The 26,181-nt window shown below is 41.3% G+C and overlaps 1 protein-coding gene across 1 annotated transcript; it reads left to right on the top strand.

Annotated features, from left to right (window-relative positions):
• The first annotated feature begins 343 nt into the window (after positions 1-343).
• LOC306878619 (calbindin-like) lies at positions 344-24,795 on the top strand. Its single transcript, XM_079431057.1, has 12 exons — positions 344-452; positions 2,576-2,829; positions 3,128-3,204; positions 8,405-8,479; positions 9,026-9,106; positions 9,739-9,795; positions 12,328-12,405; positions 12,498-12,553; positions 12,662-12,701; positions 12,781-12,834; positions 22,507-22,578; positions 23,698-24,795. Exons 2-12 carry the CDS (start codon positions 2,751-2,753, stop codon positions 23,809-23,811), a joined length of 783 nt encoding a protein of 260 aa, XP_079287183.1. The 5' UTR covers positions 344-452; positions 2,576-2,750; the 3' UTR covers positions 23,812-24,795.
• Positions 24,796-26,181: the final 1,386 nt, after the last annotated feature.

Raw genomic sequence — 26,181 nt, 5'->3', positions numbered from 1 at the left:
ACAATCAGGAAGACCTGAAATCAGCAACAATGAATCTTTGCACGGAACAGAAGAGCACAAATGTGGAATATTTACAGACTTTCTAACGAGACTCAGAGGTGGCATTAATACATTTAATAAAAACAATGTTATGAGATTGAATACAGAAACATTAAACAATTAAAATTTATACTTTAAAAATGAAACTCCCAGTAGGTGACAGCAAGTCACTGTCTGTCACTGAATCATTCATCTAATCGATTCGTTCAAACTGCTGATTCATTAAGGAATGAAGCAAGTGACTCTCTTTATGAATGGATCATAGAATCATTGACTCACTAGATTTGTTCAAAAACAAAGATTCATTCATAATTGAAACAGCGCTGTTTGCTTGGAGATGCGCAGTGGCTCAGCTGTGACTTTATTTAATCAACAAAATAGTTCTCAACAGATCAGACAAGTGTTCCTAAAACGTAAGTCGCTTTATATTAACTTTTGAATAAAATCAATAATGTATAAATCTGTTATATTTCACATTTGCAAACTTTTTATAATCATTAAGTTCATCGCGATCTCACAAACTTCTATTTTAGTAAATGAAGCTCTCTACAAACTGAATCTATTATTTCTACACTTTGTTTGTTACAATGAATGACAAACTGCAGTCTGCTTTCACGATCTGTGCTGTGAGGAGCAGCATGTGCAGCAATAGAGAAGCATTTCCATTGGCTGCAGTCTGCTCTTGATGGCCAATCAAAGACGGCATTGCCCAGCAAACCATAGACACAAATATCCCGCTACATTTTGTTTAGTCTGCACTGCACTACGGTTTATGCAGACCTGGGATCGCTTTTGTAGTCTTTTGAATGGATATAATATAGAAATCATTTTAATTTTCAAATAAATCTAACCAGTTGGAAATGAAACGCCGTCCCCCCTCGAAATTCACTCCCCGGACTCCGTCCCCCCGCGTCCCCCCCATCACTTGACTCCATGTAAATATCACCATATCAATAAGCTATTCATAATTTTTTCTACCTCATATGCTGTTATTTAAACACCATGTACAACTTTTTTGCACATTCCTCTTATATTACTATTTAAGTCAACAACATACTGACCTGCACATTTATATTTATATTTTTTATCTTTTATTTTATTTTATTCTTTTATTTTTTCTACTTTTCTTTTTCTTATTATTTGTATACTATGTAATTGCACTGTCCTTGGAGCGAACCTGACCTACATTTCACTGCTGGTTATACTCTGTATAATTGTGATGAATAAAAATCTTGAATCTTGAATCTAAAATGATTACATAGGTGGTAAAGTGGGTACAGTTAAGACACCCTTTATAGGTTGCTATGTACTGTATACAGTAATAGTTCAATCATAGAAAATATAATGCATACAGAGGCGGTGTGTGTTTGTGTACTTGTATTACCTATGGTAAAATGTCCCCACAAGTATTGTAATACCAGTACATTCTAACCTTATGGGAATATTTTTTAGGTCCCCATGATGAAACAAGCTTATAAATCATACAGAATGATTGAAAATGTAAAAATGCATTTTAAAATGCATTAAATTAGGGGTAGAGTTATAGAATATACGGGTATATGTATATTGTTATTTTTACTGTTGTGTTTACATTTGTACTGTTTGCCATATATTTTCTAGTGTTAAATATTTGTTCCTGTTTTGTTTAACTGAATCTGAATTAAATAAAGCAAATACATTTATATATAATTAAAAATACATTTTTAAACTAATTATTTAAAACTGTATTTTTATAATTTATTACATTTGCAATAAATGGTTAGCCAGCTTTAGAGCATTAAGAATGGGTGTCTCAACTGTACCATGCTACTGTTTCAACTGTACACCATATGGGTACAGTTGAGACAAAAATGCACCTCATCTATATGAGCTAATTGTGGAAAATATAAAATACTTATGGTTATTATCAATTTATGATATTTTAGTACACAAGCAAAAGAAATATCATGTGAAAAACCACTTCATTTCAGCATCTAGTTTTTGTGTAGTGATGAAAAAGTGTCTCTACTGTACTCGGTCTACCCTACTCTAAGGACAAAATTGCACATAAATATCCAACCAAAAGCAAGGATTAGTGTGAGAATTATAGGATACGTTTATGATTTTCGGGGAGCAAAAAAAAAAAAACCCCAAAAAACGATTGCAATAGAAAAAGTCATGGATAGCCTAACTCGCGCTGGCAAGGTTGACTAACAGTCTAGGCAACGTTAGAGAAAGCATCGTTGAAATTAATATATTGCTGGAAAAAAAAAATAGCTATATAAAAATAGCAAACAAAAAAGCTCATAAAAACCACCTGCCCAAAAGAAGTCGAAGCAAGCAAGAGAATAATTCGCAGCTTTATTGATTATGAGCGCAGGGGTCACTGTTTCCATAAAGCGCACTTCATGCACGTCAGATTGTAAAATTGTAAAATAATTTTTTTTGTGGCGAAATGTTTCACAGTTCCTATTTTGAGTGTCAATGGGCTCGGTTGGAGTCTGTGACATCCGCGCAGAAAGAAGTCCTGATTTAAATGCGTTTCAAATCTGTGTAGCTCAGCAGTAAGTCACCAGTGCGCGCGCTACCTGCGGCGCGCGGAGACAGAGGTGCGCTGGGCGTTTGCCATCATCTGAGGGGAGGGCGGAACTTCCCTTAAATACTGGAGACATCTCAGAGCCATTCTCACAGCATCGGTCTCACAGCATCAGCGCCTGACACACGGAGGAAACATGGCAAACGCCTACCTGCAAGGAGTAGAGATCTCAGCCTCTCAGTTCCTGGATATATTCCATCATTATGACAACGATGGTAATTTCTTTCCTTATTTTGTGGATTTCATGAACAAAAATTTTTGGGGAAGAAAAAAAAAAAAAGAAGGGATTATTCTTGCCACCTGCTTTGCAACTGGTTTCCAAAAGTTTGGTTAAAATTATTTGTCTAATGTATTTTACCTAACAGACAGTCATTAACATGTGAGGATGTCAAAATTTGCCAAGAGATAGATTGTTAGTCGTTTCAGATGGTTTTGAAAAATACTTTTTGGCTGACTGATGAAAGCACGTCTCATCTGTGTTGTGTCATTGATTTGGGGTGTAAATGCTCTCAGGTAATGGATATATCGAGGGGAAGGAGTTGCAGAATTTTATCAAAGAACTTCAACAAGCTCGAAAACAAGCAGGACTGGTAAGTCACAGTTTTCTTCAGTCTTCTGCTGCATATTGGTATATAAGCATCAGGCTAGAACACACATGTGAAACATCCCAAGAAGATATTGTGTTGATAATGCAATATAATAATAATAACAACATAAGAAGAAGAACAGTATCCATAATTATTATTGGGGAACAAGCAAAAAATCATTTCTCAAGGGGAAAAAAATCCTGTATTGTTTTGGAGAAAGAAAATTGTGCAAAATGCTTTTCTTTTCAAATATAAAATTTCCCCTGACATTGTAAAATGATGAAACTTGACATGTATTATCAAATTTTCCTGCCGTCCACGTAATAAACTGTGTGAACTTTCGATTTTGTGGTAAAAAAAATTAAAGCCAATTAATTAATTTGGCTATTAGAACACTAAACAACATGAGATGAGTTTGATTTCTTTAAAGAATAAATCAAAGAAAATACATAATTATTAATCATAATATAAGACAAATTATACATGCATCATATATAAACATACCTGTCTAAATTTTGCCTAAATCTGGAAAAATCTTTGAAAAAGCAAGTGTTTGAGAAAATGAAAAATGTAAAAAATTATATTGCAAGATATTGCAATTTTAGTGGCATTACATATCATATGATGGAGTGGTATGTTATCAGACCTGTTAAAGCTCTGATAGAGGACAGAGACTTTGTCCCAGTTTGTCTCAGTCAGCACGTTAGAGTCAGTCTGTCTCCCCATCTGGGCCCATGCTGCTGGCTCCTCCCCTCATTTGCTTCATAGAGAATAAATCTTCATTTGCGTTTGTTTTACAATAACTGCGCTGTCCGCTGTAGTTGCAATCTGCTGGTTATGCTGTTATCTATAAAGAACAGCAATGCACAGTGTGTTGAAAACAAAGATGAAAGAACCTAAGCCTCATTGAAGGGAACCACATGCAGACTTGATGTAGTGGAATGACCTTGGATGAAACTCATTACTGGTACGAATGATGGTTTGTTCTTGTCTGGAAAATACACATGCTGAAATTGCCAAGCAATCACTGTTCATAAGAACTGGGAATGACTTAGCGATGCTCCATGAGCAACCCAGGTTAGGTATCATGCTCAAGGTCTCAAGGCTTGCTCTTTATGGGATCAGATTATATACCTGTAGGAAGCATTTCCAGCTCAATGGCAGTTGCTCGGGTGACCCTTGAAAGTAAAGGACTGCAAATGTCTGGTTAAGAGAACAACTGAAAGGTTGAGGCAAAAAAATAAAAAATACATTAATAAATTAATATAAATAATATATAAATAAATTAAAACATTGATAACACCAAGAACAAGCCTTCTCTACTGAATAAAATAAAATATTAACACCACCACCACTGCTAATAATAAAAAAACATATCGATAATGTTGATTGATTGTTGGCACAACAAGAAGGTGAAAAGGCCTTCTTTAATGACTACAAAAAAGAAAAAGAAAAATACTAAAATGTGCACTGAAAATATAAAATATAAAATGTTACCAATATACACTATGTTGCCAAAAGTATTGGGTCACCCCTTCTAATGAACAGGTTTGACTACTTTATAATTTCCATGAGTACAAATCTAGAACGTTTCTAAAAAATTACAAGCACACGATTCCATTGATCATAATATCATAAGATTTGTAACATTAAGATCGGAAGTCCCAACACTTTTGCCAATATAGTGTATGTTGCCAGCAATAAAATCTGACAGAATACACTAATTCTAAATGTCAGTTATGATTAAAGAGGCTTTTTGAACCAGTTTGGTAGTTACAATATCAATCACCAGGGGCTAATAGATAAACCTTGACACTTTTACTCAAAAAAGCATTTACCATCACTGATATTTTACCTCTACAATCACACCATTTGATACTCCACTAAGATCCAAATAGACAGGTGTGCATCTGGTCTGACATTGTAAAACAGTGACTTTCTTGTCCTCCATGTTGTTCCCGAGGTTGTGTCCAGTGGCTGTACTTTGAGATTTCCATGTCATTGAGTTACAGCCCTATTAGACGTAAAGAGGATGTGATGGACTGTGACAGGACTGAGGAAAAGCAGCCACTGGATCATTTCACACATCTAATGATATTGTGCTGTGCCTTTCTGCTCCCTGAAATGCCTCTCATGGGCCTCTGCATATAACAATTTAATTTATTCAGACTTTAAGACTTATGGATCGTGTGTGTGTCCAGGTTTCATTTAATCTTGTACATCTGTGCCTACTGTATTTCAGTACTGTTCACCTAATACTCTCAAATAAAGCAGACTGAAAATGTATTCATAGATGTACGTGGAACTCAACGCACAAACCTCAAAAATGGTGACAATCTACAAACAGCAAATGAGTCAAAATATGAGCCAGCCATAATTTATTCATGCTGCAATGCATGATGGGAGCTGACAAACATTGAACAAATCAACAACATTGCTCCATATGAAACTGCTTGTTCAGACAATCACACCAACTGTTGTCCCCTTCTCACCAAGCTGCTTGGCGATGGTCTTGTAGCCCATTCCAGCCTTGTGTAGGTCTACAATCTTGTCCCTGACATCCTTGGACAACTCTTTGGTCTTGGCCATGGTGGAGAGTTTGGAATCTGATTGATTGATTGCTTCCGTGGACAGGATGTCTTTTATACAGGTAGCATTTAATCTCAGCTACTTATCTGTATAAAAGACACTTGGGAGCCCGAAATCTTGCTGATTGATAGGGGATCAAATACTTATTTGACTCATTAAAATGCAAATCGATTTATAACTTCTTTTGAAATGCGTTTTTCTGGATGTTTCTGAAACTATAAATTTCTGTGTCCTCTCTCTTCCATTATTTTCTCTCCCTCAATTCTTCTATCTCAAAAACAAAGCATCACATTTTGTTTATTTTCATGACACTTTATAACAGTACACGCTTTCTGTAAAAACATCAGAAAATAGTTTAATGTAATTGCATTTAAGAACACTGAAAATGATAAAAAAAAAAAAAAAAAATGAGTTAAATCTTTATTATTTAAAATGCTTTTTAAAGAGACCTTGTCCTTAATGACCTTGCTATACCAAGTTAACCTATCATTAGCAGTTAGCAAGACACATTTGCATAATTTTCCATGATTATGTAGTTTAACATGCAGTTTTTAATTAAAATAAATATAATTTAGGGGTGTCACACCAAAGGACAACAAAACGTAACACTTTTGTAGTGGTTCCAAAAAAGCTCAATATTTGAACAAATCTGAGACAACAATTCTGTCATGGGCTTCAGTAACAGGACCACGAATGAGGTCCTTCAACTAATTAAGTTTTCTCTGGAATTGGCCGATTTAAAATCATGTTATGGTGTCACACCAGAGGACATGGTTTTAGGAGACAAAGAAAGAGACTTCTTTAAAAACATAAAAATCTTACTTTTCAAAGACCTGGTAATGTATATATTGCAGATTCAAATTAATCTGAAAGAGCTAAACCTAAATGGTTTCATTTTAATATTTTCTCCAGTTCTTTTAAATATCATATCATCATGTTCTTCCTTCAATACCATATCAGCTAAAGCAGAAATATTTGGAGTTTTTTTCACTTATCTGGATAGAAACCACAGAAGACAAGGATTTCAGGATGGTTGTACAATTAATCAATGGGTCTTTTCAACCAATCACACAGAATCCTCTCCTCTGTGTATTAAATAGAAAAGAGTTTCACAAATCACCATACAGCCATTAATCATTATGGCAGACATTAGATACCATCACCAGTTCAGAAATGTTTGGCTAATGGATCAGAGAGCAAGAAAACATCCTGGCAAAAGCATTGACATTAAGTAATGATTAATGCTCCCACAGGTAAGAAATTACAAACTGCATTATAATACAATAAATAAACAATTGTTCTTATTTTTATATTCAACTTTAAGGGCCACCAGTGTAATTGTATTAAAAATGAGCAGTATATTCTGATATAAGAATGTTTGCAGGCAACATATGAGTACATTTCATTATAATATATATATTACAAAAAAAAAAAAGTATGATTACGTCATTAACTGATTTTTACCATACATCAACTTGACAGTCACTACTGATAAGCTACTACTAAATATATTGCAGCAACTTAATTTTCCTGTAAAGCTGCTTTGCAATGATTTGTATCATGAAAAGCGCAATACAAATAAATTTGAATTGAAAAAGCATGAATTGGACTTCAAAGCTACTAGAAGCAGGAATTTTATCAGTAAAAAAAATAAAAATAAATAAAGTCAGTTAAAATACAGCACAATGTACTGTTAAAAGAATTTGGAATTTTCTGTAAGGATTTTTTTTTTAGGCGTTCTGTTTTCAGGTCTATTTTGGATTATGCATTGTGCTGTGTAGTGGTTTAGGGTTGAAAGAAATGTCCGTAAATTTATTGGTAATTTTCTTCCAGGACATTATTTGTTTTTCTATGGATTTTATATATATATATATAATAATAAATAATGGTATATTACATATGAAAACATTTAAAATTTTAATTATAAGCCACAAGAAATATTGAGTAAAAATAAATTGGACATTTAGTAAAAATAAATTTTCCATATGACCTATGCTAAAGCACACTGGAAACACTCTATTTAGAATTCTGCCCTACACCAGTGCCATGCCCTCTCAAAGATGCCTGCTTGAGGATATGCCTTCATTTGTCTCAGCCACTATTGATTCTCACTGAAACTGTAGTAAGACAAATAACTCTTGGTAAATAGGCGAATGTTTAGAAAACTTGGTGGGTTGCATTTTATTGGTGCTTCAAGCAGGTGTAACAAACTCTGGAGTCTGGGCCTAACTTTCATCAAAACCAATACCCCATCATGTGAATGAACTGAGGTGCTTCACATTTTAGTGATTTCTGCACAGTCACCGCTCTGTGTCCTATGCCAAGACAGGCAGGGGTTTTTTTTGTTTTTTTTTGAGGAATGAGAACTCCTCTCATCTGTATCAAAAGCAGTATGAAAACATAATCAGCATTGGGCAATGAGGGCTGAAGATAGCAGCACATCCCATCCGTCTGCGCATATTTGTTCTTACACATCAATGGCTTTTAGAAGGCAGCCGGAAGCTTGATTATAGCCACTGAAATCTGCTGCAAACTGTAATTTTTGTTAAAATGCCTAAGAGTTAAAGAATGTATTAGAATGCCTGTTTGTTAAATAAATGTATTTTTCCCCCAGGAACTAACAGACAAAATGAAGGCCTTTGTGGAGAAATATGAGCAAAATGCTGATGGAAAAATAGGTATCATTGAGGTAAGAAAGCTAAAACCCTATGCTATGGTATTAAAATAAGAGATTTTTTGAACTGTCCAAATGGCTGGCACAAGCAATTTTGTCTGGCAGGCGCAGACCTGTTTAGGCTCCAAAATTAAAAAGGTTTGGCATGTTGACATAATCCAATATTCAGCTCATGTGGGCTTTATTTATTTAAGAACAAAAATGTTTGTTCATTTATGAAATGCTTTCATCCAACAAAAGTACCACGAGCCACTTCTGACCATCAAAACATCAGTTATGAAAGCAGAATCACTTCTTCACATCGTTGAATGTGTAACCTGTTCAGAGCAGTAGATTTACAGTCATCAGTGCAGCTGTCGGCTCTCTGCGGGGAAAATCATTTCAGAGATGCTATCACTGACCAGATATCCTCAGACCTAGCAGCCTTTGACAATTCATAAACTGACATCCCTTCATAGCTGACAGTTAACTTGTCTTTCCCATAGGAATTGATGCACATTATATTAGTCAAACAGTGCATACATTTTGATGATCTTATCTTTGTCTTTACGTCTTTCACAGCTGGTTCAAATACTTCCTACAGAGGAAAACTTCTTGCTATTTTTCAGACAACAGCTGAAATCCTGTGCAGAATTTATGGAGGTGAGGTTTATACAAACTAGAATATACCATTGCATGTCTTTGAAGAATACAATTACAGCACCAAATCAGCATATTAGAATGATTTCTGAAGGATCAGTGACACTGAAGACTGCTGAAAATTCAGCTTTGCCATCACAGAAATAAACTACAATTTAAAATAGAAAACCTAATTTGAATTGTAATATTTAACAATACTGCATTTACTGTGTTTTTCATCAAATAGCATAAGAGACTTCTTTCAAAAACATTTTAATAAAAAAATCTTACCAAGCCCAAACTTTTGAACAGTAGACTATGTTATATGACTTAAAGGCCCGGTTTCACAGACAGGTCTTAGATTAAGCCAGGATTAGGCCATTGTTCAATTAGGACATTAAGTAACTTTTATAAAAATGCTTAGAAAAAAACATTACTGGGTGTATCTTGAGACAAAAAGGCACTGATATATTTTATGATCCGTCTTTGCAAGTTTATTACAGTTGAAACAGCTCAGATTTACAATTTAGTCCAGGACTAGGCTTAAGCCTTGTCTGTGAAACCGGGGGAAAGACATTTAAATATGACAATTCTGAAGAGCAGCTTCAGCTTTCTGTAACAATTCCATTGTTTATTGTGATTATTTTCTCCACCAGGCTTGGAGAACTTATGATGCTGATCACAGTGGATACATTGAAGCTGACGAACTTAAGGTGAGAAATAAACTTTTAACCTCTCCCAAGATGAGAGCAACCATCTTTGTTGAGGAACTTAACCTTGTGTGTAAAGACCAAGACACCCCAATGCTGTAGGTGTAAAAATAATACTAGTAGTTTTAAACCTGTTATTTTCTCTTCAATTATGCACGTTGCTCTGACTAAACCATGACACACTCAACATGTACTTTTTGGAAATGTGACTACAGTAATATTTCTGGTTCTGTTTGAGGTCAGTTTGACATCAGCAAAATTGTTACAGAAATGCAATAAAACAAAAGTATACTGCAATCTTAGTATTAAAAAATGCATTGGATTGGTTATTCAATTTTGAAGTTCATAATTTGTTCTCATATGCTTGGGAAAAAAGCCATGAAGCATCAACCAGTTACTCAAAGAAAGTGTTCACCAAAAATGAGAGAAAACAAAATAATGCTGACAATTTACTCACCCTTGGACCATCCAAGATGTAGATAAGTTTGTTTCTCCATTGGAACAGATTTGGATACATTTAGCATTGCATCACTTGCTCACCATTGGATCCTCTGCAGTAAATGGGTGCTGTCAGATTTGAGAGTTCAAAGAGCTGAAAAAAACATCACAATCCACAAGTAATCCACATAACTCCAGTTCATCAATAAACGTTTTGTGAAGTAAAAAGCTGTGTCTCTGTAATGAGATGTTCTAACTTTAAACTATTGCTTCCAGCTAAGATCTCAACCATAATATTGCTTTCTCCAGTGAAAAGGTCATCTTGTCTATTGGAGAGAAAGATGCACAGATGAAGCACCATTTACAAGCAAAAACAGTCAGCAACAGTTCTAAACAAATGTCAGTGGATTTTGATGCGTTATCATGGTACACTCTTAAAAATAAAGGTGCTAAAAGATTTTTCAAGCCATAGAAGAACCATTTTTGGTTCCACAAAGAACCATTCAGTCAAAGGTTCTTTAAAGAACCATCTCTTACTTACCTTTTTATAATCTGAAGAACCTTCTTTCACTACAAAGAACCTTTTGTGAATCCGAAAAGTTAAAGGTTCTTTATGGAACCATTTAGTCAAAAAGGTTCTTCTATGGCATCGTGAAGCACTTTATTTTTAAGAGTGTAAGTGTTATCATGGATTGGTATTTTGGCCAGAAGCAATGGTTTAAAGTTGAAACACCTTAATGATGGATTTGTTTCTTACAAACTCACAGCTTTTCGCTTAACAAGACATTAACTGATGGATTGGAGTTGGTGTGTGGATTACTTGTGGAAGTTTGTTAGTTAAGACACTAAATTAGTCTTTAGAGCTCTCAGATGAACATGGACAAGTGGGTTAACATCTTTTGGGTTTGGCAGGGAGTAAAGCATTAGCACATTTGGTACACAAACTTGCTGATCAGCATACTTAAAGCTCAATTCCATCCTATTATCTCTTTATGATCTTGTTTCATATCACTCAGGACAAACCTGTTTAAACAGTAAACTAATTAACAACACATAATTAAACTAAAGATGCAAATCGCCTCAGAAGGCAGCTCGTACCTTCTAAAATCTAAGAGTCGGGTCAATCATGAGCATATTGGATTACCCGCTCTGGAGTTTCCTTCTTAAAAGTCAGCAGTGCTCTAGGTCTTTCTCTAGCATGTGGACTGGAGGGTACGACAACAAAAAGAACAAAAGATTAGATTTTTAGACCAGCACTAATAACCATATGCATCCCTCAAAGGGGCTTGTGTAAAGCAAGCACTGAGGATTTGTGCATTTAAATTAAAATAGGGAGCGGTTTCTTTGAACAGCTGCCAGACTTACAGTCAGTGATTTGATGAGTGCAATCTGTCAACACTGGACTGCTTTTGGACCCACTAATGGACCTCTGGCAGGAAAAGGAAATTCGGAGAGCTCTGTGTTATGAATTATGGACATTGCATTTTGGAGACAGTACCACTATATAAAACATAATATGGATAGTTCCGGTCATGGATGCTGATTGGCCAAAACTGGTTATATTCTACAATCAAGTGCAAAAGTGCCTGCTCGCTTTTTCAGCAGCCTTGGTTCGGAAATTATTTTTTCCCCATATAGATTTTGAAAAGTCTTTGTTTAATAATTATAAGCCTTGAACTAAGCCAATTAGCTACAAGGTGAATCACAAAATTAGCATTTGAAAATTAACTTTAATTAGGAAAAGAACTACAATCCCATGAAGCATTGCAAATGATAATCGATTTAACTTTTACCTTTATAAAATATGCATATTACACATACAAATGTTTAGGTAGTTTGAGCGTGTAGACAGAGAAACTGACCCTGTCATTTGCAGTGCTTCACAGAAGTGGAATTTACTTCTTGTGATTCTCTGATTGGTGGAGATTTCTCTGCATAATCATGGGTCTTTTCTCAAAGTATTTCTGTCATTGAAGGTTTATAAGTTATTGTTCAAAATATATTTAATGCATCCTGTAAAGTATTAATGTAAAAAATAATCTTACTGACCCCAAACTTTCTTAAAGACTCTGTATAATCCAACCTAATGTTTTTCAGAATTTTTTGAAAGACCTGCTTCAGAGGGCTAAAAAACCATATGATGAGAAGAAATTAGAGGAGTACACACTGACTACGGTAAGCTCAGAGTGAACTCCACAGCCCAACAAAAATGTGTCACCTTGAGAACTTGGCACTTGAGGGAATAAATATTGTTTATTTTTTTACAGCTGAAAATTTTCGATTCAAATAAGGATGGGAAATTATGTCTGTCAGAAATGGCACGGTTTGTGAGCTTGCAAATTTGTTATGAATATTTATCGTTGCCCTATTAACTTTTGATATAAAAAAAGGCAAATATTTAATTTTTTTTTTTTTTTTTTTTTTTAAACAGGCTGTTACCTGACCAGGAGAACTTTCTACTCAAATTTCAGGTATGTCAGCATTAGGAATGAACTCAAATGCATTGGATTTACCCTTAACCACCTTCAACTGAACAAATCTTTTCTTCAGGGGGTAAAAATGGCCAAAAATGAGTTCAACAAGATTTTTGAGTTATACGATCAGGTAAGTCTCTTGCATTGATCAAATCACACACAGCCTTAAAATACCTCAACCTCAAAACTTAATACTGGTTGATTTTATGCATGACCAAGCATGCATAGATCAGCCAGAGTGTCTCCAGTTGTATAAGACCCAAGCAAAGCAGCCATTAGTATGCAAAGACCATGCTCTTTCTGGATATCACCTCCAACACCATTTAATCTTTTGGCCCTGGCTCCATTGTAATGTATTACTGTGTCCCTGAATAGGGCAAGTTCCCTATCTGTCGGTCACTACGAGTTATGTCGTGACGACATAGGGGATTTACTTGGAAGCCCCAATCATCTCTGACTAAAGAGAAAACGCCAATGAAATTGGCTAGTGGATTTTGCATACCTGAGCCACTCCCCGTACATACGGGTATAAAAGGGCGACAGGTGCATCCACTCATCAGATTTTTGCTTCGGAGCCAAGTGGATGAAGACGGTTGTGCCATTCTCCACAAGCCTCATCTTTGTTTTTGTTCCTGTTGGCGTCACGGTGCAAACAGCGGAGTCCCTTCTCCAGCGATTCCCCTGGGCACTTCAACTAAAAGAGCAAATTCTGAAAGAGCAAAATCACGGACGATCGCGTCTTTTTCAAGATGCCGTTTCGTCCGTGTCCTCTTGGTTGCGGTCGTTTCCTGTCCGCGGATGACGGACACGATCGTTGTCTTCAGTGTCTGGGTCTCCAGCACGCTGAAGCTGCGTTCGTGGATGACTCATGCGCCTGTTGTGGGCGTATGAGCATGACGTCGCTGCGATCTCGCCTTTCCTTTTTGAAAGGATTGGCACCCTCTGCCGCCACCCGCCCCGGTCTCTCTGGCTCGAGCAGAGGACCGCCGGTTGGCGCTCTGGGAGATCTGAGGGTCACAGTAAGAGCCTCTCCGCCGGGTACGTCCCCACGGACCTCTTACTCCTCACGCAGCGAATGTCCCGTCCGGTTCCCGGGTGATTTCGCTGGTCCGTCCCACGGGGCGCCCAGCATTTCATTCGGTGCGCCACCCGAGGATAGGATGTCGATCGCAGCATCGGGGGACGGGTTTTCGTCCTCTGAGGATGAAGGTGCAGAGGGGCTGCCCCCTTCGGGTGTGGTCGCCTCCCCTGCACCGGACCCAGAGTTGACGGCCATGCTTGCCCGGGCAGCCGCGAGCATCGGGCTGGAGGTCAACAGACCGCCCAGTCCCGAGCCCTCGCGGCTGGATGATTGGTTTCTCGGAGTGGGGCGCGGCTCACAACCGCGATCTACTCCAGTGCCTTTCTTCCCGGAGGTGCATGAGGAGCTGACGAAGTCGTGGATGGCCCCTTTCACGGCCAGAAGCCGCTCGTCTGCCTCCTCCGTCCTCACTACCCTCGATGGCGGGGCTGCCAGGGGGTACGTGGGCATTCCCCAGGTGGAGAGAGCGGTCGCGGTGCACTTGTGCCCGCGAAACGCCGCCACTTGGAGGAATCGCCCGCGTCTCCCGTCCAAAGCCTGTAAGCTGACGGCTGCTCTTGCGGCCAAGGCTTATAGTGCTGCGGGCCAGGCAGCCTCTGCCCTGCATGCCATGGCGATCCTGCAGGTTCACCAAGCCAAGGCACTCAAACAAATGCACGAGGGTAGTTCCGACCCGGGGTTGATGCAGGAGCTGCGCACGGCGACTGACTTCGCTCTACGAGCGACGAAAGTCACGGCGCGGTCCCTCGGGAAGGCGATGTCTACCATGGTGGTCCAAGAGCGCCATCTCTGGCTCAACCTGGCGGAGATGAAGGATGTCGACAAAGCACGCTTTCTCGACGCTCCCGTCTCCCCGGTTGGGCTGTTCGGCGACACCGTCGAGGGATTTGCTCAGCAGTTCTCGGCGGTGCAGAGGCAGACAGAGGCGATCCAGCACATCCTGCCCCGGCGCGAGGCACCTGCAACAGCTGCCCCCGGGCCCAGGCCTCAGTCTGCTCGCCGCCGTGGGCGCCCCCCTGCGTCCTCCAGAGCTGCTCCGCCCCGTGCCGAATCAACACCTGGGCCGGCGCGTCGAGCCTCTCGCAGGAGGGCGGCGCCCCCCGCGTCCCAGCCGGGCCCCAAGTCGTCCAGGAGAGCGACGAAGCGGCCCTGACGCGGGCAACCTGGAGATGTTGGAATTTGCTCTTTCTCAGGAGACGGCGAGGACAGCGCCGCTCCTTCCCCCGGAGGAGGGCCGGGTGGAGAATCTTGTGTTCCCTTTTGTTTCTGTTCCGCCGTTGGCCCAAGGGCCAGCGGTACCCACAATGTCACAGAAAGAGCAATTTCCTTTTCCTCCAGGTTATCAGGTTCGCGGGTTGACAGTGTGCGACGCGCTGCCTCCTCACTCTCGCCCGCGACCCATCTTGCCAGCGGCCAGGAGAGTGCGGGTTGGGGACGCAGTGCCTCCCCACGCACCTCTAGCCAGTCCCCTTTGGGACCCAGGGAGTTCGGTAAGGGTGCTTCAGAATGCGCTGCCTTCTGTATCATCCAGCCATACTCCTCTGCGCTGCACCACCACAGGTACGTCGATTGTGCCGTTGGAGCCCCTTGCACGACGTCTGGAAGCGTGGCTTGCGCTGCCCAGCCCGTCTCGGTGGCTCACGCGTACAATTCGACTCGGCTATGCGATTCAGTTCGCCAGGCGACCTCCCAAGTTCAGCGGCGTTCTCGAGACCTCAGTGGTACCTCGGAACGCCCCTGTCTTGCGCGAGGAGATTGCTGTCCTCCTGGCAAAGGATGCAATCGAGCCGGTCCCTCCAGCCGAGATGAGGCAGGGGTTTTACAGCCCTTACTTCATCGTACCCAAGAAAGGCGGTGGTCTTCGGCCAATCCTGGATTTGCGAGTCTTGAACCGGAGCCTGCACAGGCTTCCGTTCAAGATGTTGACGCACAGGCGTATGATCAGGTGCATTCAGCCCCAGGATTGGTTCGCAGCGATCGACCTGAAGGATGCTTACTTTCATGTTTCGATCCTTCCGCGACACAGACCGTTCCTACGGTTTGCGTTCGAAGGTCGGGCATGGCAGTACAAGGTCCTCCCCTTCGGGCTCTCCCTGTCTCCCCGTGTCTTCACGAAGGTCGTAGAAGGCGCCCTTGCCCCGCTACGGGAAGTGGGCGTCAGGATCCTCAACTACCTCGACGACTGGCTCATTCTGGCCCAGTCCCGAGAGCAGTTGTGCGATCACAGGGAGCGGGTGTTACGGCACCTCAGCCAGTTGGGGCTTCGGGTCAACTGGGAAAAGAGCAAGCTCTCCCCTGTGCAGAGAATCTCTTTTCTCGGTGTGGAGTTAGACTCGGTGAGTATGACGGCGCGCCTCACGGACGAGCGCGCCCAATCAGTGCTGAACTGCCTGAGTTCCTTCAGGGGCAGGACTGTGGTGCCACTGAAACAGTTTCAGAGGCTCCTGGGGCATATGGCATCCGCAGCTGCGGTCACGCCGCTCGGATTGCTTCATATGAGACCACTCCAGCACTGGTTGCACTCCCGAGTCCCGAGGTGGGCATGGCGCCGCGGTTCACTTCGGGTAAGTATCACACGCGAGTGTCGCCGCTCCTTCAGCCCCTGGACGGACCTTGCCTTTCTACGGGCCGGGGTGCCCTTAGAACAAGTGTCCCGGCATGTTGTTGTCACAACAGATGCCTCCAGCACGGGCTGGGGCGCTACATGCAACGGGCAGGCAGCCTCGGGGCTCTGGACAGGGCCTCGACTGCTTTGGCATATCAATTGCCTGGAGCTGTTGGCAGTGCATCTGGCCTTGCGGCAGTTTCGGCCACTGCTGCTAGGCAAGCATGTGTTGGTCCGTACGGACAACACTGCGGCTGTGTCGTACATCAACCGGCTGGGAGGTGTACGATCACGCCGCATGTCACAGCTCGCCCGCCATCTCCTCCTCTGGAGTCACACGCAGCTCAGGTCGCTGCGCGCTGTCCACATTCCGGGGGAGCTCAACCGTGCGGCCGACGCGCTCTCACGACAGCTCACTTTTCCCGGAGAGTGGCGACTCCATCCCGAGACGATCCGGCTGATCTGGAGTCGATTCGGGGAAGCTCAGGTAGACCTGTTTGCTTCCCGCGAGTCCTCCCACTGCCAGCTATATTTCTCCCTGACCGAGGGGCCCCTCGGCACGGACGCACTGGCACACAGCTGGCCTCGGGCTTTACGCAAGTATGCATTTCCCCCAGTGAGCCTACTCGCACAGACACTGTGCAAGGTCAGGGAGGACGAGGAGCAGGTCCTGCTGGTCGCGCCGTATTGGCCCACCCGGACCTGGTTTCCGGAACTCATTCTCCTCGCGACAGCCCCTCCCTGGCGTATCCCTCTGAGGAAGGAACTCCTTTCCCAGGGGCTCGGCACCATATGGCACCCGCGTCCAGATCTGTGGAACCTCCATGTGTGGCTCCTGGACGGGACGCGGCAGACTTAAGTGGTCTACCACAGGCCGTGGTAGACACCATCACTCAGGCTAGAGCTCCTTCAACAAGGCAAGCCTATGCTCTGAAGTGGAGTCTGTTCGCGAACTGGTGTTCTTCTCGCCGGGAAGACCCCCGAAGATGCACGATTGGAGTAGTGCTTTCTTTCCTGCAAGAAAGGTTGGAGCGTAGGCTGTCACCCTCCACCTTGAAGGTGTATGTGGCTGCTATCGCGGCCCATCACGATGCAGTGGACGGCCGGTCCGTGGGAAAGCATGATCTCATCGTGAGGTTCCTGAGGGGTGCCAGGAGGTTGAATCCGCCTAGGTCACCCCTGATGCCCTCCTGGGACCTCTCTATTGTCCTGGCGGGACTTCAGAGGGGTCCCTTTGAGCCGCTGGACTCAGTCGAGCTGAAATTCCTGTCGGCTAAGACAGCGCTCCTGACCGCGCTCACTTCCATCAAGAGGGTCGGGGACCTCCAAGCATTTTCGGTGAGCGAAGAGTGCCTTGTGTTCGGGCCGGACTACTCTCACGTTGTCCTGAGACCCCGGCCTGGATACGTGCCCAAGGTTCCCACCACGCCCTTCCGTGATCAGGTGGTGAACCTGCAAGCACTGCCTTCGGAGGAGGCAGATCCAGCCTTGGCGTTGCTGTGTCCCGTAAGAGCATTGCGCATATACGTGGACCGCACCCGGAGCTTCAGAAGCTCTGAGCAGCTCTTTGTCTGCCACGGAGGTCAGCAGAAAGGGAAGGCTGTCTCCAAGCAGAGGTTGGCCCACTGGATAGTGGAGGCCATCGCCTCGGCGTATCAATCCCAAGGCGAGCCGTGCCCCCTTGGGGTGAGGGCTCACTCCACACGGAGTGTTGCCTCCTCCTATGCGTTGGCGCACGGCGCCTCTTTGGCAGACATCTGTAGAGCTGCGGGCTGGGCGACACCGAACACCTTCGCGAGATTTTACAGTCTCCGCGTGGAGCCAGTCTCTTCCCGTGTGTTGGGTAACAGGTAAGTGGCGGGAAGAGTTGGCCGGTGTCACGCTTGCTGCGCCATTCCCCCTCACCCGGGGATACGAGCGCCTGTTTCCTCCTCCAGTTCAGTTCCCCGGACGGCGAACCCTGGTGGAGACCTCCAGCACCCCCGGCAGTCAGACTGGGCGGAGCAGTCTGACGCCAGGCCCAGTACTGGTGCTAGCTCGCCCGGGTCTCCGGTCAGCCCCTGTACTCGGCTAGGTGTCCGTATGGCCTGATTCCCTTCGGGTAATCCCACACGTGTATTCGTCCACGGTACGGTTTCCCTCACGGTAAACCCGTGTCTTCCCTTTGGCAGAGTTCTGTCAGGCCCTGCTGGCAGCCCTCCTCCCTACTCCTAGGTAGGATCTGCCCCAGGGTCCAGTCGTATGTAGTACTGCCCCAGGCCTGGGTCAGTCCATATCAGTGTCTCCACATGTTACCTCCCTTCGGGCAGGATGTGGCCTCCGTAGCGCCCTTCTCCGGAAGGCTCGCTTCCCCGTCGTTACCGCCAGGCTGTAACAACAAATAGGAAAGACTTGAAGCAGTCTTTCATAGAAGGTCGAAATCCCTTCCAATTTCTTGGGGAAAGGAACAGCGGCTTGGCTATCTCCAGCAGCAATGTACTCAGTGGTCCCTGCGGGCACCAAGGTTAGCGAATTTGCGCTGGGGCGATGGGAAGGTTGCGACCTTCGCATGGCATTTGTCTGTCACGCACTAGCTTGTCAACATCTGCATGCACAAGGTCGTGACGGGGTTCAGGTTGTGGCGCTTTCCATATGACCCCTATGTCGTCACGACATAACTCGTAGTGACCGACAGATAGGGAACGTCTCGGTTACGTACGTAACCCTCGTTCCCTGATGGAGGGAACGGAGACGTTATGTCCCCATGCCACAATCTTGAACCATCGCTGGTTGCCGAGGACTCGTTCTTGGCTCCTCAGCGGGTAGAAACCTGATGAGTGGATGCACCTGTCGCCCTTTTATACCCGTATGTACGGGGAGTGGCTCAGGTATGCAAAATCCACTAGCCAATTTCATTGGCGTTTTCTCTTTAGTCAGAGATGATTGGGGCTTCCAAGTAAATCCCCTATGTCGTCACGACATAACGTCTCCGTTCCCTCCATCAGGGAACGAGGGTTACGTACGTAACCGAGACGTTCCTCACTGCTGATGACAGCACCCCTGATCTTTATTGATTGGCAGGATCGTGTTGCGAACTCACATGGCGACCGGCTCAAATGCACACATACCTGTTTTTGGGCTATTAGAAAACACAGAGTAATGATGCAGCATTAGAGGTGGCAGCATGTGCTTAACATCAACTCCTGGTCTGCATTTAGCAGACATGTGGTTTGGCCTCATACTGTTTGCAATGGGACAAAGCAACAGGCTAGCTCGTTCTTTCATCAGGTCATTAAGAGGTGATTTAAAGCCACTTTACGAATATTATGGAGATACAAAGACTTACTTGATGGGCTTATTCCTAATTTAATGCCTCTTGAAATGTCATAATGAAGCTTATTTTTGATGCAGTATGCAATAATAAACAAAACAGTTCACACAAATTAAAATCATGTTATTATTTAACCTCAAAATATTTAATCAATATATAAAAATACAAAAAAATGTGACAATTTGTTCTTGAGCATATTTGCAATCCCAGGTTGCTAAACTAAGTTATCAGTTTTAGTGACAATGGCATAAATGATAAACTGAGTATGAAAAATGTCCAGAGTTTTAATTTTATTAGATTTTTCACAGCAGCTTTATCAAGAACAGGCTTGCTCTGCGATGAGTGACGCGGGCCAAAGAGCCAGGCAAGAGGAGGAGAGGAGAGCGGTTGAATCAGCTTGATAGGGACTCGCAACGGAGGCAGGCATCTAACCTATCCTAATGTGTGTGCGCACCATGAGCGTAGAATACGCAAACACTTTTTAATAAAACGCAAATTCATCCCCCACGATTTTTTAGTCAAGTATGTTTCATGGAGGTTTCCATGGGCCATCTAGATTTAAATTAAAAAGAGACACAATATTGTCGAAACTGACATTTTAGTCTTATCCAAAACATTTCTGAACAGTACGATTTTTTATGTTTTTAAAGAATTCTCTTCTGCTCACCAAGCCTGCATTTATTTGATCCGAAATACAGCAGCAGCAGTAATATTGAGAAATATTTTTACTATTTAAAATAACTGTTTTCTATTTGAAAATATTTTAAAAATGTAATTTATTCCTGTGATCAAAGCTGAATTTTCAGTATCATAGAAATTAATACTTTTATTTAGCAAGGATGCTTTAAATTGATCAAAAATTATAAAGATATTTATAATGTTACAGAAGATTTCTATTTCAGATAAACGCTGTTCTTCTGAACTTTCTATTAATCAAAGAAGCCTGAAGAAAAACCCTACCGTTTTCAACATAATAATAATAATAATATTTCAACATAACAACATAATAACATAATAATGTTTTTTGAGCAGCAAATCAGAATATTAGAATGATTTCTGAAGGATCATGTGACTGGAGTAACGATGCTGAAAATTCAGCTTTGAAACCACAGGAATAAATTACATTTTCAAATAGAAAACATTTATTTTAAATAGTAAAATATATATATAAGTCTCTCTCTCTCTCTCTCTCTCTATATATATATATATGGCAGATTTTTTGTCCTAGTCCAGCCCTGGGGTAAAATGCCCCCCAGTCTGACAAAGCAATTTGGTTTAAACATTTACAGCAAAATCAGAGTACAAGTACTTTTTTACCTTAAAAAAAGAAAAGAAAAAAAAATCAATAATGAATTACAAAATTATAATAGTCTATTTGAAAAAAAAAAGAAGTTAGCTGATGATAACTGGCTAGCTAACTAACTTGGTGATTTTTAAATATAAAATCCACATTTTTATTCAACCAACCAGTTATAATTAATTTGATGGAAAATCTAAGGATTTGATGTTCAGAAAAGAATAACTACAGTAATTGCCCCCTGGCGTTTTACCCCACACACTATGCTTGAGAAACAAAATGATGTCATTCTGAAAATATAATAATATTTTTATTAAATAACACATACTTCCTATCTACAGGCCCTACTGTTCTCATATCATATATAACTGCGATGTTCTGCAAAACATCAAGCTTTAAAACACTTTTTTTTTTCTTTCTGTTGAAAATTTGATCATTTACTGTGAAATCCGTTTTCTCTCCGGTACATCACCAGTGTGAGCTTCATCATGGTGAAAACTTCTACATCACTCTCATCAACGTAGTCCAGCTAAGATCAACATAGTTACAATACAAATTTATCTTGACTTTATCTTGTGGTTATTTTGGGAAAAACAGTGGGGGGGGGGGGGGGGGGGGGGGGTGTCCCGTTTCCCCCCACCCTACACTTTTATGTCCAAAAACTGTGAAAAGAAATTTTTAAAAATACTTCTGTGTTCCTAAAAATTTAATAGAGATATAAAAATATAAGAGGTAATTTTAAAGGCCATATTTCAGAAATTGTGAAAATACATGGACTTACTTGATTATCTTATTCTTAATTTAAAAGGATAGTTCACCCAAAAATGTGAAATCTGTCATTAATTACTTACCCTCATGTCGTTCCAAACCTGCAAGACATTCGTTCATCTTTGGAACAGGAATTAAGATATTTTTATAAAATGTGAGAGCTCTCTGACCCTCCCATAGACAACAAGGTTCCTACCAAGATCAAGGTCCAGAAACGCAGTAAGGACATTGGTAAAATAGTCCATGTGACATCAGTGGTTCAACCGTAATTTTATGAAAGTACTGTAAAATAATACTTTCAAATCAAATCTACTTTCTTGTTCCTAAAAATTTAAGAAATATAAAATATAAATATTTTAAATGATTGTGAATAAAAAAAAGAAGTTTTCCTTTAAACCAAATCCAATACATATATAACATACAGTGCCTTTTCAGAAGCACATCTAAATGTCTCAGGCCATCTAAAGGACGTTACAGGCCAACTTTCTCTGGCTGTTATTTCTTCAAAGCACCAAATGAGCACCCCGAGACCCAGCATGTCATTGCATTGACTCTGTGTGCAAAACTGATCCTTAATGCCCTGATTTCCAATCTCTCCCTAGAGAACATTGCATGAGGCATCCCTAATGTCTGAATAGAGAATACAGGAAATTATGGTAAAGTGGCATGACACTGAGTTTCCTCAGTGGCTGTCACACATCTGTGCTCGTTAATGTTCACTATGCTCTCCGCCTATCCCAGGACAGGAATGGTTACATGGACGAGAATGAGCTCGACGCCCTCCTCAAAGACCTTTGTGAGAAAAACAAGAAGGTACGCATCTAAAATAAAACCCAGCTGATCGGAGGTTTCATGCTTTTATTTTCTGAGATTTGTTGATGTATTCTGACTCTCATTTGAAGCTAAAGATGAGCACAAACTATTTTCCTGAAGCAAACTCATAAATGATAATACTAGTGAGAAATCTAATCTCCTGCTGCTGCATGTGGATTGCATGCAAATTCTCAGCTTTAGAGAACAGATAAAAGGAAGAAACTACTGTCATACACAACTATCATTACTAAAAAAAACATTTGTCTGCGATCAGTACAAGTTCAGCTAGTAATCTTTAGATTACCTCAGATAACAGCTTTAGTCCCTCAGTTTGTAAAACCAAACAATATTAGCACATATAGAAATGCACTTACTATGGAAGTCTGTGGGGAAAGCATTCCTCAAGAATTGAAGATTCCATGAAGTGTAGTGTCTTTCTTGTGCCAATAAATTTACTATTATTACAGAAAGGTTTGGCTGGGCCCATTTTTAAAATAACCAATGGGCTTCAGTTACGTCACAGCTGTGAGCCATGATTAGCTAGCTGCTGATGGGGGAGGGGCCTTTTCATTCTAGAGAACACCTGATTGGACAAGAATCTATGTAGTGCAGGATGAGTCATAAAATATTGTTGGTCCATATATACAGTGTATATATATATATATATATATATATATATATATATATAATAAAAAAAAACAATAGCATCCATAATACTTGTTTTCTTTGATTAACAAACTTCAAAGAACAGTATTTATGTGAAACAGTAAAACATTTGTTACAAAAGATTTCTGTCACTTTTAATCAATTTAATGCATCCTTTGTGAATAAAAATATTAATTTCCCAGAAAAAAATCTTGCTGACACTAAGCATTTGAACAGCAACTGTTCAGGCCATTTTGAACAAAGGGTTTGTTCAAACTTCATAAATGTAGTAAAGTAAAAAAAGTAATTTTAATTAGATTATACAGTATATAATTCAATATATTTATATGGTTTACTTTGGGTTTTACAAATGTTGCTGCATGTCTGAAAAAAGCCTTTGAGACTCATGAAAACTGAACATTTCTAATGCCACACTGACAGATCACTCAAGATGCTCTTCCGATCTCTTCACAGGTATTAGAAGTCAGCAAAATCCCGACGTATAAGAGCGCCATCATGGCCCTGTCTGATGGCGGCAAGCTCTACAGAACAGAGTTAGCACTGGTGTTATGCGCAGAGGAGATGTGAACGCCTCTGTCTGTACACACATTATCCCAGAATCCCATCCTCAGCTCACCTGTGACACGTAAAGTAACTAGAACCCTCTTACGTTCTTTCATTTTGAACATGGATTTCACATAGACAGGCAACCCTGTGGCACATACTTTTCAATTTGTTGTTTCTATACTGTTTCTAAGTGTACAGATTTTTTAACAATGGCACACATACAATATTTACAACCTACACTGCATACTTAAACACGACATTTCCCTTAACAAAAGAAGAGACCCAACATGCTAACAAATCCCCATCCCGATTCAGTATCCAAAATATCCACCAATATCTATTCAGTAAGTATAATAAGTATTGATTTATCTTACAATTTCATAGACAAAAGCAATAATGTCCTCAAGGAATGCTGATGAAACATGGCCTGTTGGTGGAATCTATGTTAAACTCCAAAAGGCTGCATCTACTTTTGCAATGCATGTTTGTAACTGACAGCAGGCCCTGCTAGTGGGATATTTTTGACTGCAAGCACATGCCGAATGTAATGAATCGCCCCAGTCCTGTCTCTAATGTTAGATTTTGCACTGTAAAGAATTACATGCTACTCTATGCTATACACCACAGACACTGTGTAAGAAAACATTAAACTTATTGAATGACTATCTGCGTCCAGATGTGTGTCATAGATCCTTTAGTCTTTAAAAATCAACCTAATTTTAATTCCAAACTTGTATGACTTTCTTTCTTCAGTTGAAGAAACACAGTGAAAGTCAATGGGATCCAATGTTGATTTGTTTTGGACTTAATTGATTTTCATTGTATGGATGAAAACAGTTGAAGCATTCTTCTAAATATCTTCTTTTGCTTTCTGCAGAAGAAAGTCAGTCGGGTTTGGAACAATATGAGTAAATGATGAAGATCTGAATTAGTTCATTGTGTGATTCAGTGCAACATAATCACAAAATGCAAATGTTAGTTTGCTCTGTAATTAAAAACATTCTCAAAATAAATGCCTGGTTTTGAAAATGTATATGAACATTAAACTGGGGTTGGAGAGTTCAAGCAAAAAACACAAAGCAAGCAACTCTCAGTAGAGTTCTCCTTCCCATTTAAAGTTTCAACAGATCATGATCTTATCTTATAATTGAACAGCTGACCTTCCCAAAGCAGACACCCTAAGACATAAAACTTGTGTCATTGCTAACAAACAGAAACACTGTGTTTAAACATGTTGAGTATTCCTAAATCAACTAGGATAGTGGCATATTGCAGTTGATTTTCATATTTTCCCATATCTATATCAAGATATTATGGAATTGTGGATTTTTCGATTAGCCACCTTTGGACCGGAACACCAAGGATGAATGGCAATCGAGAGAAATGCCTCTTCACCTCAAGCGCTGTAGAAAATTGTTTTGATACCAGAATTTCGATGCCAATTTACACTCACCTAAAGGATTATTAGGAACTCCATACTAATACTGTGTTTGACCCCCTTTCGCCTTCAGAACTGCCTTAATTCTACGTGGCATTGATTCAACAAGGTGCTGAAAGCATTCTTTAGAAATGTTGGCCCATATTGATAGGATAGCATCTTGCAGTTGATGGAGATTTGTGGGATGCACATCCAGGGCACGAAGCTCCCGTTCCACCACATCCCAAAGATGCTGTATTGGGTTGAGATCTGGTGACTGTGGGGGCCATTTTAGTACAGTGAACTCATTGTCATGTTCAAGAAACCAATTTGAAATGATTCGAGCTTTGTGACATGGTGCATTATCCTGCTGGAAGTAGCCATCAGAGGATGGGTACATGGTGGTCATAAAGGGATGGACATGGTCAGAAACAATGCTCAGGTAGGCCGTGGCATTTAAACGATGCCCAATTGGCACTAAGGGGCCTAAAGTGTGCCAAGAAAACATCCCCCACACCATTACACCACCACCACCAGCCTGCCCATGGTAACAAGGCATGATGGATCCATGTTCTCATTCTGTTTACGCCAAATTCTGACTCTACCATCTGAATGTCTCAACAGAAATCGAGACTCATCAGACCAGGCAACATTTTTCCAGTCTTCAACCGTCCAATTTTGGTGAGCTCGTGCAAATTGTAGCCTCTTTTTCCTATTTGTAGTGGAGATGAGTGGTACCCGGTGGGGTCTTCTGCTGTTGTAGCCCATCCGCCTCAAGGTTGAGCGTGTTGTGGCTTCACAAATGCTTTGCTGCATACCTCGGTTGTAACGAGTGGTTATTTCAGTCAAAGTTGCTCTTCTATCAGCTTGAATCAGTCGGCCCATTCTCCTCTGACCTCTAGCATCAACAAGGCATTTTCGCCCCCACAGGACTGCCGCATACTGGATGTTTTTCCCTTTTCACACCATTCTTT

This window comes from Barbus barbus, assembly GCF_936440315.1.
Source record: "Barbus barbus genome assembly, chromosome: 12".
Taxonomy (NCBI): Eukaryota; Metazoa; Chordata; class Actinopteri; order Cypriniformes; family Cyprinidae; genus Barbus; species Barbus barbus.
Note: the sequence above shows the minus strand (reverse complement) of the source record. Positions and strands in the feature narration are given on the sequence as shown.

Bases quoted from the DNA above. Each gene is read 5' to 3' on its own strand.
- LOC306878619 (XM_079431057.1), top strand. From the start codon at position 2,751: ATGGCAAACGCCTACCTGCAAGGAGTAGAGATCTCAGCCTCTCAGTTC. The intron at 2,830-3,127 runs GTAATTTCTTTC...AAATGCTCTCAG, and splicing joins CCATCATTATGACAACGATG to GTAATGGATATATCGAGGGG. The intron at 8,480-9,025 runs GTAAGAAAGCTA...CGTCTTTCACAG, and splicing joins GAAAAATAGGTATCATTGAG to CTGGTTCAAATACTTCCTAC.